Source organism: Neoarius graeffei, chromosome 2 (genome assembly GCF_027579695.1).
Source record: "Neoarius graeffei isolate fNeoGra1 chromosome 2, fNeoGra1.pri, whole genome shotgun sequence".
NCBI lineage: Eukaryota > Metazoa > Chordata > Actinopteri > Siluriformes > Ariidae > Neoarius > Neoarius graeffei.
In genome coordinates, this window is record NC_083570.1 from 126,324,533 (window position 1) to 126,337,979 (window position 13,447).

At 42.1% G+C, this 13,447-nt stretch overlaps 1 protein-coding gene across 3 annotated transcripts in view; it reads left to right on the forward strand.

Annotated features, from left to right (window-relative positions):
* LOC132882262 (NACHT, LRR and PYD domains-containing protein 12-like) overlaps window positions 1-13,447 on the forward strand; it is a 56,654-nt gene that overhangs the window by 14,572 nt on the left and 28,635 nt on the right. For all 3 annotated transcript variants that reach the window (XM_060915541.1, XM_060915542.1, XM_060915543.1), the window contains 2 exons: window positions 3,093-3,287; window positions 5,304-5,477. In XM_060915541.1, the coding sequence (XP_060771524.1) occupies window positions 3,093-3,287; window positions 5,304-5,477 (369 nt within the window). The remainder of the gene's footprint in view (window positions 1-3,092; window positions 3,288-5,303; window positions 5,478-13,447) is intronic.

The window sequence follows — 13,447 nt, forward strand, 5'->3', positions numbered from 1 at the left end:
CCTGTAGAGCCATGTGGAGTTTGCAGTCATACAAAATTATAATTCCACAAAACTTTACTGTTATTAATGACCTGATAAATAGAGGATATTACACGGTGGCACGAAGATCTGAAATTTATCTTCGAGTGGTGAATGTACATATCACGAGTGAGCGAAGTGAGCGTGTAATGTTCTTTATATTATATGGACACAAGTTAATCAAAACAGTTTTAATTTTGAACCGGTTCGCCATTTTGACAACGCGCGTCTAATCAGCGGGGAAACGCTGGGAGTGACGTCATCGGGGTGAAATATCGGGAAACATGACGCAGACACGAGTGTTTTACTGGGAAATCCACCGCTCGTGTTTTTCATCCGAGCTCCATCCGGGACATGGAGAACCAAAACCGAGACGTAAATCTCTATCTGTCACTCGTGAGGAAATCAGTGAGTTGTTTTGATAAATTTGGGGACTTTTTGTTTGTGAACGTGTCGATATAATAAAAAGAAAATCACACGTTGGCTTGAAGATCTGAAGTTTATCTTCTCGTGTTGAAAAATATTTGACTTGTTCACTTCGCTCCCTCGTGATCTATACATTCACCGCTCCAAGATAAACTTCATGTCTTTGTGCCACCGTGTAATATCCTCTGTATGTGTCCCTCAGCTCCAGGATGGGTTTCATATGAAAAATACGAGTGGCGTGTTTCCCAGTAAAACACTCGTGTCTGTCTAATAAAAGGTTTTATTCAGGTGGTGAAAACAGCCTTTCACAGAGCGCTTATTAGAAGCACTATTCTTATTTATTTTTAAAACATCACAAGGTCGATCAAAAAAAAGTTTGTTGCCCGTCCAACCCTGAACATTTCTGAAGTGTTGGAAAAATACAAGCAGTCTAAAAAAAAAAAGTATCAAGCATTTCAAATGATGGAAACCGTTTACCGCTGCTCAGAAACAATCGCGGCTATGGGCGCAGCCATATTTGATGTACCACGTGACGACAGCGATAACACGCGGGAATTCAACGTGATTCTCGCGGGAAACCAATTGGCGACAAAATGGTGACAAACGTAACGCAAACACATGCGATATTTAACGTTCACTTCACATGCATGAAAACCAGTCACAGCCAATATAAAACTATCCCAGACTCATCCCTCCACACACAATCCCAGTCAGAATCACACATCAGCATTCGTGTCCGCCTGCAATTATAGCGCCACTGAAAAAGGTGCTCAGGTCAGTGCAGACATCCCACTTGAAGATCTGCTGGAAAGGTTTGAGCATTGATTCAGTAAAACTGTCGTGTAAGTGGCGGTAGACGGATGTCATCGCTGGAAGAGTGTGTTTATTCTAAAAACAATAAGCAGGTATACAATTCCAAAACATTGGGAAGAATCAAAATCGGAAGACGAGCAAAGGTCATGTGATCTACAGACCGGCGAGTCGAGGCCGAGACAAAAACCGGAGTAATAACACAAAGAACGGCTCGAGAAGGTCAGACATGAGTGCACTGAGCGGTGACGTCACAAAGTCTGTTTGTGTTCAGCCTGTAATTGGTCCTTGAGTCACGCGCTGCTCGTTGAGAGTGCGACTGCACGTGGGCGCCAGTGATCGTTCGTGGCTGGGGGGCGGATGTGACAAAAACGTTATTTTAATGAATATTAAAATGAATCTCTTCCACGTCATTTTAAAACGAGACCCGAAGCCGACATTAAACTGTACAATCAGTTAACAGTCCGTGTCGCTTTACTCGCGCATGCTTAAGTTACGACAACAACTTTACGACAGCCCACAATCTGTCAACTCCAATCTGTCTTACGGCAGCTACTGTTATCAACACGTCTTCATGCTCATGCATTCATTGTGGAACTGATAAAGCAGAACATTATGAAGTGTTGATGTTGCGTTTGTGGGATTAAACATTGGGCGGTGGTGGATGAACAAAGAAGAAAAACACCTCAAAAAGTATTAATTTTATTTCCGTGAAATCCTGCAATCATGCATATAATTATAATAAATTTCCATCATAACTCAGTTTGATATTTAGTCACCAAATTGTTTGTATGTACCAATTTAATACGGTTCTGAAAGAAAAGGAAAAAATCTGACCATCGTACCCTGAATTTTTTGAGGTTGTGACAGAAAACCATTCCATTATCCATCCATCCATTATCCGTAACCGCTTATCCTGTACAGGGTCGCGGGCGGGCTGGAGCCTATCCCAGCTGACTACAGGCGAGAGGCGGGGTTCACCCTGGACAAGTCGCCAGGTCATCACAGGGCTGACACATAGACACAGACAACCATTCACACTCACATTCACACCTACGCTCAATTTAGAGTCACCAGTTAACCTAACCTGCATGTCTTTGGACTGTGGGGGAAACCGGAGCACCCGGAGGAAACCCACGTGGACACGGGGAGAACATGCAAACTCCACACAGAAAGGCCCTCGCCGGCCCCGGGGCTCGAACCCAGGACCTTCTTGCTGTGAGGCGACAGCGCTAACCACTACACCACCGTGCCGCCTCTGTGACGGAAAACACAATTTATTATTTTTTATTTTTTGCTTGGCCTAATGTAAATTTACTCCGCGCTAATTATTCTGTTGTTGTAATGTCCTGACAGCTTTTATAAATTGTAACTTTTTTGTTGTGTCGACCTTCTCACAGCTTTTATTCTTTTTCATGCTGTCGCTCTTTGGTGTGTTTATTTGTCTCTGAAACAAAAAGCTCTGTCTCAAACTGCAGTGTCCTTTTCTGGGAGAGGTCTTTACCCCCCACACACAGGGAAAGTCAGACAGGGAGACACAACACACAGAGTGTAAGGGGAAGAACATGTCCCGTCTGTACATCACTGGCACCAGGAACAAATAAGGAGCACCTGGCAACACACACACACTGTTATCCAACGAGCTCATCATGAGTCGCTCCATAAAACCCCTTCAGCACGGGGCTGGTGATCATTTCAGTAGCTCACTAATTAGAGAACAAATCCAATGTCCGAGCTGTTCAGATAAATATGACTCTGCCTCTAACTCTGCCTGCTTCATCTCAACCTGACTTTGATCATTTGGGTGAGTTTATGATGTTTTATTTTATTTCCTTCAGTATCAGTTGTGATAGAATTAAAGGGAGCGGCGCTGAAGCTCTGGTCTCAGCGCTCAACTCAGAAACCTCCAATCTGAGAGAACTGCATCTGACTGTGAGGACACTGGATCTGTCTGGGAATAAACTAGAAGACTCAGGAGTGAAGCGTCTCTGCGCTGGACTGGAGAATCCTCACTGTAAAGTGGAGATCCTGGGGTAAGATCATCTCTGTGTACATTATTGATTTTCAGTTGAATTTGACTGTAACAGTCCAACATGCAGAACAAATATATTCCTCATTAAACTCATCACTTCTGCATTAAAGCACTAATTAAACACACTGAGAATTTGATACGTGGGGATAAAAATACAGTTAAAGCAGGGTTTTCATTAGTATGGAAAACAGATGAAATGTTGCCCTGGTGGGAGGACCGGGGGGCGGAGCCCAGAGCTGAAAACGAATTTTGCAGTTTCTAACAGCCAGTCGTTAGCTCTCCATGGTCCATCTGAAATAGAAATTCAAGTCATTCCTGGGTCTCATGGCGATTACAGTTCGTACGCCACAAAACCCAATCAAGATTTGGGAAATCAGAACAACACCAACGCTTGCAGAATAAAGAAATCGAATGTATAACGACAAACATGCAAAATAGCAATAACTTTTTCAAAATGTAAACTGGGCAGGGTTCTCCACTTTTCAAAAATAAAAGGAGGGGGCGGGGCCCCAGTGGGGGGCCAGGGGGACAAAATCCCCCTGAAGCTGATGGACTTTGGGCTTTTCTGACAGTGAAACTGGCCAATAAATGGATTGGAAATGCTAAATCATTGTTAAAATCATTTTGCAGAAAATTAATGCATTCTTACTGTACGTATCATCTTTATTGTCAATGTGAGACTCATTTGACATTTCAGTTGAGACTGATGCGCCTGTTGCGCATCCCTGAATTAATTATATTTTTTCTGTGTGAGAAAAATAAATGAACTTCCATGCATAAACAAAATACCCAGTTACAATAAATGCATATATTTTTTACAATACACATAATTAATGTTAATTGGGTGAAAGCACTCCAATCCATGCACCAGCTGGTGCGCGTCCCCGAGACTGGCACTACAAAGCCACCCGGCCTCCGTAGTTCGGGTCCTTTGACCCAGGAGCCCAGAAGTCCTGCAGTAAACAAACACTGAAGCAGCGGGAAAATGCAGCTCTCGCCTACACAATCACAGATACGCAAAATAAAAGACCTGAACTTAACTAGCGTGTGTGTGTGTGTGTGTGTGCTGTTATATGATTACTGTAACGGTGTAGGGTCAGAAAAGACGATAGCGTACCCATTGCACAACAATGCTACAAACACACGCAGTGTTATTTAGCTGCTGGCTCGTTATTTTGGCCACTTCAGGTCGCCCCGTATGCATTTGTTTAATGGTCTTCTGCGTGTTAAATAGTTTCAAATTAATACTTTATGATTTATTTGGTGAATACTGATGAAGTCACGGGGGGGTTTTTTGGGGTTTTTTGGCCAAGGGAAGGGTGGCGGGCCAGAATTATAACGTGGCGGTGTGCCACTTTAAAAGCGCCCGTGGAGAACACTGCTGCGCATTTTCCGCAAGACTTACCAGTTTTTTTTTTTTCTGTGAAGGCGAAATTGAACAGCGTTCGCTTTCATTTTTTCGCGGTTGCCATCATGCTATACCATACAGGATAGGGTCGCCATCTTACCATGTGGGAACCGTGTGATATGCTATAATTTAATACGCGCGAAATGATTGGACGATATAAGAAGGATTAGCCAATCAGTTCCCACCTTTTATCTAGTCACATGTACACAGCCTCAGCAACCAAACGGCGCACAAGTAACAGCGTTCCTTATCAAGTAAGTCCAACGAGAAAGTTTGAACAATTACGGGAAAATTGCATTTGGCCGAAAAACAGCCGATTCAGACGTCATTACAAGCGATGATTTCGATCGGCAATCGGTTACTAATGAAAACCCTGTTAAACACAGATGAGTCAGGTTTCTTTTTTCTTTTTTTCCTTAAACCAGTAAAACCTTTACACCTCTTGTAGACTCGATGTCAAGAATAATCAAAAATAGCTTTAATAACTGGTCAGAGTTAATAATATCTTGTGATTGGACAAGAGAAGGGAGACAGTCCATCATCAGACACATCATCTTTAAAGTCAGTATTAAATCTGTTGATGAAGTGTGTGTCATTGTGTCTCTGCAGGTTGTTGCGGTGTGGTGTCTCAGATGAAGGCTGTGCTGCTCTGAGTTCAGCTCTGAGATCAAACCCCTCACACCTGAGACACCTGAATCTGACCGGTAATAATCTGGGAGACTCAGGAGTGAAGCGTCTCTGTGCTGGACTGGAGAATCCTCACTGTAAACTGGAGATACTGTGGTAAGATCATCTCTCTGAGAGTCACATGACCTGCTCCTCAGTAAGACCCATTCTCTAATAGTGAGACTGAAGCAGAGGTTTTAGCTTCATCATCAGTGTCCTGAGGAGGAAGATTGTTTCTGTTCACTGCACACTGATGATTTGTCACAGAGTCTTTGGGTCAGATGGACGTATGTGAGAAGCTGCAGCACAAAACGGGACTTGATCCGACTGCGATGTGTCTGAACTCACTGTGAAATTTACTACAACACTGTAACGAATCCCACAAACTGCACCTGAGACTCAAACTAACTGCCCTCTGTGTGAGCAGCAGTGACATGGTGGAAATGATCTCGGGAATATAAAATTTGAAAACTAAAATGAGACGTTAATGCCAAAGAATTGAAGGAAAAAATAGGCTTTTAAATAAAAAAATTAAATGCAGCCGACCATAGTAACCGTCTTTCTGCTGATTTTTGAATAATTCAAATAATCTAATACAGTAATAAATATAGCCACTAGCAGATATAAATTATTACTAATTTCATGGGAAGTGAAAAAGCTCAGCACATCTGGCTCTCTGTCTTCATGTCCCTCTGATGTACATTTTCTATTTACTGTAAATTTGACTCCCTAAATCTGTCGAACCTGATGAACCCGAGATGTAAATATTTTACACTCAGTTTTATAATTCAGGAATGTTTTAATTGGTAATAAATGATCAGTCAGTAATGTGGTTTAGAAAAGACACGAATGTTTATTCTCCTCAGAATGAACGCTTTAAGTTTGACATTAGCCGATCTTTGTTTGAATCCATGATGGTGCTTGTTTTTCACCGTGATTCAGACTTTTAGTTCCTTGATTCGACAATAATATAAATCTATAGTGTTTTATAAATGCACGCTGTAGACGCCGGAGAAACGAGTTTATTGTCCCTGTGTCGTGCACTATAAGTCTAGTAGAGACCCATCTGAGATTCTCTCTCGCGGATTAAAGTTCATGGTCACTCTGCTGTTCTCTGTTCAGCTTCAAATATATATTAGCTTATTTGAATTTGAAGCTGATGGTTTAATATCCCACACAACAGATGAGAGAAATCAATATAACACTCAGTATTGTCATTGATTCTAATTAACCGTGTCATTAAAGTCCAAGTCACAAGTGAGCCGAGGGTATGTGTCTAGCAGTCTGGCTGTGCTGGATGATGATGGTGTGACTGCACCTGATGAGAGTCGGTTGCGGGGTAGGCTCAGGAACTCAAACATTGTCTAGCCTTGAGACTGTACTTGGGCATCTGTCCCCGCGGCGTTCTGCTCAATTGTCTGCTCTTATTAGGGAATATTTGTGTTTATTTAGTGATGTTCCAACTCGTACACACCTAATTGAGCATGACGTTGATGTAGGTGATTCTCAGCCAATTCGACAGCGTTTCTCGAATTGTTTCTTGGTCAGTCGTATCTGTATTGCAGCGTGCCTCACCAGATGGCAGTCGGTGCTATTTTTATGATGGTCTTTGGTATGACTCGATCGCGAATACAGCTCACAATCTCCCAGTCGAGAGGCAGACACGCTAACCACTAGGCCAACTCGCGGTGTTTATTCTAATGAACAGGTGATATTAAATCCTCATGACGTTCTGAATAATAAAGTTAATTTTCCACACTCATTGTAGGAGCCAAACTTTAATTTAAACTTGCTTTGGTTTCGAGATTCATATTTTTTGCTTTCGATTTACTGGCACTCAGCTTGGAACTTTTATTTTGACGGAGCCTTAGGTCACCTGTTCAGGTAGAAGATGGTGCCCTCCGTGTGCTCAGTCGAGTCTCACTTAGACAATGGAAGATGCTGGAGACCAGTAGTTGTGGGGTTTTATTTATTTATTTATTTAAACCGCTTCAAAGCTATGCTTGAACAATTAGACTTAAAGGAGAACTGAAGTCATTTTTAAACTTGCTTTATTTCTTAACGTGTTATTCAATTACGTTTTCGGTTTTAGTAACCTTATATCGTGACTCGTATTGGCAACTAATTGCAATTAAATATTATACTTATCGGCCTATTCGGTTTTTAGCCATGTTGGATTTAGTTCGTTTGGTCCATGGCAGGCGTCGCTTATCTGCGCGATCTTCACGAGACTTGTGCGAGACTTCGAAACGTGAAGTGTCAGCCAGGTGTCAGCGCCGCCATTTTGAAAACTGTTTTCCAAACGAAATATTGCACAAAAGAGTTTAAATGACGATTACTGCCTACTTTTTTCAAACTTTCCTGATCGCTATCAGAACAAACAAAACTTCCGGCTTGATTACATCAGCATTCGAAAGAGGGCGCGCGCGTCTTTTGACAACCTCTGTGTCTGAAATCGCTCCCTACTCACTATATAGGGCACTGTATAGTGGGGACGCCATTTTGTAGCGCTGTCCGAAACCTAAGTGAGGATTATTTGCACCCTATATAGTGCACTCAAAGTATCCCACAATGCACCATGAAAAATAGTGTACAGCGATGGTCACTAACCAAAGCAATATATCCCATCATGCATTGCGGTCACGCTGAAAGAAATCAAATTAAAAGTCTCAAATTTGATTTAATAAAAGTCTGCGGCAGAGAAGAAAGTATTCAGCCTTGATTTAAAAAGACTGAAAGCTGCAGGTACTTTGTATTGATTGTGTGAAATACGCTCAGTATAATATGGATTTATCACAAAAACACATGCGTGTATTTATTATTTTGAAACCCACCAGCCGACTGATCTTGCACGTTTTAATTGTGCGACAGTAATGACGTAAATACCAGTGCGACGGACTAGTGTCCGAAAGTGTTTTTTCATTTTACCAGTGAGCTCACTATCCAGTAATTCCCTACATAGGGAGTAGGGAACGAGTGAGTGATTTCGGACACAGGGAACGTTGGCAGATGTTGGTCACTTTGATTTCCGCTGTAAGTTTTACTTCCGTCCTACGATGTCTTGCACAGGTCTCAACGAATCTCGATTACGGCCACTGCTTTGACATATGGACTGATATATATTGCATGGCATATTTCAAACACTCAAAACTTGCTATGGACCTTGTGCACCTACGTCAGAGGTCAAGTTTGTTTATCCGCCATATTGGGTATCAAGCCGCAGCTCACTTCACACGCGGGAGTTTTTGGAGAGTGATTAACATTTTCAGTCAGAATGGCTTGTTGTGTGGCAGTAGGGTGCTCTAACAGAAAAAGCGTGAAGGGTTTATCGTTTTACCGGTTCCCCGCTGATCAAGAGCGGAGGAAGAAGTGTTGCTGCTACGTGTGAGCAGACTTCTCCCAGACCTGCCATACATGTGCAGTGGCCACTCACAATAACACCATCCTGCTCGCATATGATCCACACATTGACTGCGCGCGAGCGGCCTGAGAGGCTGCGCGGCCTGAGAGGCTGCGCATGAGCGGGCTGAGAGGCTGCGCGGCTGCGCATGAGCGGGCTGAGAGGCTGCGCGGCTGCGCATGAGCGGGCTGAGAGGCTGCGCGGCTGCGCATGAGCGGCCTGAGAGGCTGCGCGGCTGCGCATGAGCGGCCTGAGAGGCTGCGTGGCCTGAGAGGCTGCGCGGCCTGAGAGGCAAGGTCCCAGGAAGATAAAACGGCGAGTCCGTTCCAATTTAGTCAATACAAGTATACTTTCCATTTTCAATCATGCCCACTCGCGGCCAGAAAAGTCAAGCAGAGTGGTTTGTTGCTGAGCCGTTGAGTATTCCTCGACCCTGGTACTATTTGTATTACTATAAGTTCTTATTTTTGTTCAAACAGGATTATGTTTCGTTTCAACATCGATAATGGCGATATGCAAATAAGATCTATTCTGAAAAGTCGATGTATGGTACGCACCTGTGAAGAAATAACAAAACGCTTTTCACGCATATGAACTAGCACGTTCCGTCCCCATCCTGAGGAGAAATATCTGTAAGCTTCTAGTGACTTGTAGGCTTTTAGTGACTGACCACTGTAACCCCCTGGCGTGTTGATTAGATAGTGATATGCATCGGGGTAACTTGCGTCTGGCAGCTCATTACTTGAACAATCAAGCGCAGATTTGGTTTCACTCTTACTAGGGTCATTCTCCAGAAAAGGTGGAATCTGGGAAACATAAAATAAACATAAAACCAACAAAAATATTTGACTGAACATGTGCAACTTTATTAAAAAATGTAAATAATCAACATTATGTAAATCCATTTGACTTGCGCCATCAATTTTTTCCTTGTAAAACCAAAAGTAGTTGAAGAATATTCAAATAGTATCCAAGAATTTGCTTTTAAAATATGAGCTAATGAATACATAACTGATCAAAAAGAAAATGTTGCTGGATAGTAACAATAATTCATGTATAACAGGACATCACTGAAAAAAACACGAAGTAACACCAGTGATGTGCCATAACACCAATGACGTACAAGAACATAATACTCCCCTTTTTTGGAGATAAACTCATTTTCCAGCTCTAATTTCCCTATTTTAACCTCTCCTTTTAAAGTCCCAGCTCTTCTTTCAGATACGCCCAAATCTTGTCATCCAACTGGATGTATCTCTTGTTAACAGCAGCTGGCTCGAGCATAAGGCACATTACTTGATCTTCCCCATACCAGTTCACATCTTCTATTGGGGATGGCCAGTAGAACTTGTTCAGGTCATACTTGCTGCTCCTGTGCATGCATTTAATTTTGACATTCTGTTCCTCCACCATCAGGATAATGCCAGGGTATGGCTGCTCATCATACTTCACAATACACCATTGCCCACAATGATGGCTCTCAATCACTTCTGGTCAGTGTTGCAATGTTTGTGGCTCTGACTGGTCTTCCTGTGTTGGTGGAACAGCTCCAATAATGTCTGTCAAGACTGTCTGGACTGCTCTCATTTGCTGTCTGCGTCTTGCCTGGTTAACACGCCATGCCTTCCTCTGAGCCCTCTTCTCCCTTTCACTTAACTCTCCTACATTCTTCCTTTTTTTGGTCAGGATATCATTGACATAACCCTGACGCCTTTTCTCCAAGTACTCTGCCCTGCGTACAGGGTCTGCATCTCTCCGCTGCCTGTATAATTTCTGCTTTTCAGCAGCACTCAATTTGGCCATACCTGACAAATAGAAAAGTACAATAGCATAATGATGGCTATACAATAATTAAACCATTTAAAACCATTATTTAAGTTTTTTCTCCTCCTAATGTATTTTTTGTAGCTTTTATGTGGGTCATTTATACTGTACAGGAATGTCATTGGTGTTACTGGTTTTGCCAGGAAGAAGAGTAACCCCAATGACGGTAACCCTAATGACATTTTTTGTGGAAAACTACAATTTCAACAAAATGGCTGCTGCGTGTCAGACCACATGTTTTCAGTGATATCAAAATCTTTTATGTATTCAAGTTTTATGTTCATTATTTCACTCCCATGGCTATAAACTGAGTAATACAAATGACAGGCTTAAAAGCTCATCTCATCTCATTATCTGTAGCCGCTTTATCCTGTTCTACAGGGTCGCAGGCGAGCTGGAGCCTATCCCAGCTGACTACGGGCGAAAGGCGGGGTTCACCCTGGACAAGTCGCCAGGTCGGCTTTAAAGCTTCATGCAAAATTCTACAAGAAATCATGACATTTTTAAAGCAATGAAGTAAGCCATCTGACTGACCTGATGTCTCTGACCACCACACGTCCTCAAATGACCTCTTGACCACAAGGAACTCCCAAGAGTCAATGCAAATTTCAAAATAAAAGTGTTGTGTAGCAGTAACACCAATGACATAATTTTGGGTGACAGATATTTATTTAATATTATTAATAATATTTAGCCATTTTTTAACTATTTTATTGTTTAGTCATTGCATGTAATGTTAATGTAAGTTAGATTAATTTAATTCAGAAATGTATATTTATATAAAAGTATATGATTCCACTTCCATGTATTATCAGAGTGACATGGCGATTCTATGAACTTGCCATTTTAAATAAGTAGCTAAAATTAAATATTAATTTTTAGACCAATAGACTTTATTTTTACATTACAAGAACAGTCTTTATTGATTGAACATATATAACTTAGGTGATTATCAGGTCAACTTTGCTGATTTTGGTGTCTACAAAAGTAAGTGACAGCATTTCCACCATTTTTGGAGAATAACCCACTAATGATATATGGGTCGACCCCTAAGACCGCAATCTCATCTCTATAGCGTTTTTTTTTTTTTTTTGCTGTGACATCCAGGGATTCAGCATAAGTCGAGAGGCAGACTTGAGAAGACGACATTGCGACAGCGGGTATCACTTACAAACTTGCGAAAGCATGATCCCCAATATGGCGGTGTAAACAGATAATCACGTGACTATGACGTCACATGCACAAGGTCCATAGCAGTGACAAAATGGCGATCAAAAATACATTCCTATATTTAATAAAATGAGGAATAGAATTTTGATGATAAATTTGCCTTCAGTTCTCCTTTAACTCTGAGATGACTTTGATTTCACCCTTTGGAAGTTCCATCTTTGGAATAACCCTTTTTTTTTTTTTTAAACATGTATAGGAGTTTGCCCTAAGAGCACTAAATACTCATCTCGAGGGCTCACTCTGAATAACCCTTCTGTGGATCTCTGCAATCTATTGTATTTTACACCACTGTGTGCCACCTGCTCGCCTGCCTGCTGTCTACCTCTTTCTATCCCGGCCTTGCCTGCCTACTTGTCTGCTTGCCTGCCTGACCACCTGCTGTCTTCCTGCCTGCCTGCCCTCTTCCTGCCATCATTGAACACGGGGATGAGTAACAGCCGGACACAGTGTTTGAGAAGCGCGTAACAACTAAACAGCATCCGAAGTGTTTTGACTTTGTCAGACCACTACACTCATCATCTTTAAAGTCAGTATTAAATCTGTTGATGAAGTGTGTGTGACAGCAGATTGGTGAATTTCTCAACTCTCTTAATCTACCTGCAGCTTCAGAGGAACACAATCGGATCTTAACAGCAGCAATAACTGAGGCAGAACTTCACAGCGCCATCTCCAGATTGAAAGCAAACAAATCCCCAGGTCCTGACCGTCTCCCTTCAGAGCGGTATAAAGCCCTGCGAATCGAATTAATGCCAAGTCTTCTTCGGGCTTGCAATACAACTTTAGTGGATGTAAAAATGCCTCCTGAAGGGGGCGGTCATTTCTGTTCTCCCTAAAGAGGGAAAGGATAAATTAGAATGTGCATCGTTTCGACCCATTTCAGTGTTAAACGTTGATTATAAATGATATACAGCCATCCTGGCCAAAAGGCTGGAAAAATCCTCCCTCGGATTATACATAATGACCAGACTGGGTTTGTCTCGCAAAGACAAGCTCAGGAGAACATCAGGCGGTCCCTGCACATACTGCATTACATCCAACAAAATCATCTCGAAGCCCTCAGAATTAGCTCGGACGCAGAGAAAGCCTTCGACTCAGTCAGCTGCATTTTCCTATATAAGGCCCTTAAAAGATTTGGCTTACATGAAAATTTCATTCAGGGTGTGTGTACACTTTATGACAAACCATCAGCCCGGATAAAAATAACCGGTTCTCTCTCAGACGCTATTATACTACAGCGTGGAGCGAGACGGGGCTGTCCACTCTCCCCTTTACTTTCTGCACTTTCTATAGAGCCTTTAGCACAGTGGCTGAGACAGACAGAAGATATCAAAGGCGTAACCATTAAGGGGGATGATCACAAGGTGGCGCTATATGCTGACGGCGTTTTGTTTAACGAGCCCATCTAGTTCATTTGTCAAATTAATGGACCTTTTTAGAAAGATTTGGCGAGTTTGCAGGATATAAATTGAACATACAAAAAACTCAGATTCTGACTTTTAAATCCATACCTCCTAAACACCTTAAAGAGAAATATCATCTTAATTGGGACCAGAACTCGTTAAAACACTTAGGGATATATAAATATACCAAAAGAAATCACATCAATAACAAAGATAAATTCTGAGCCTCTTTG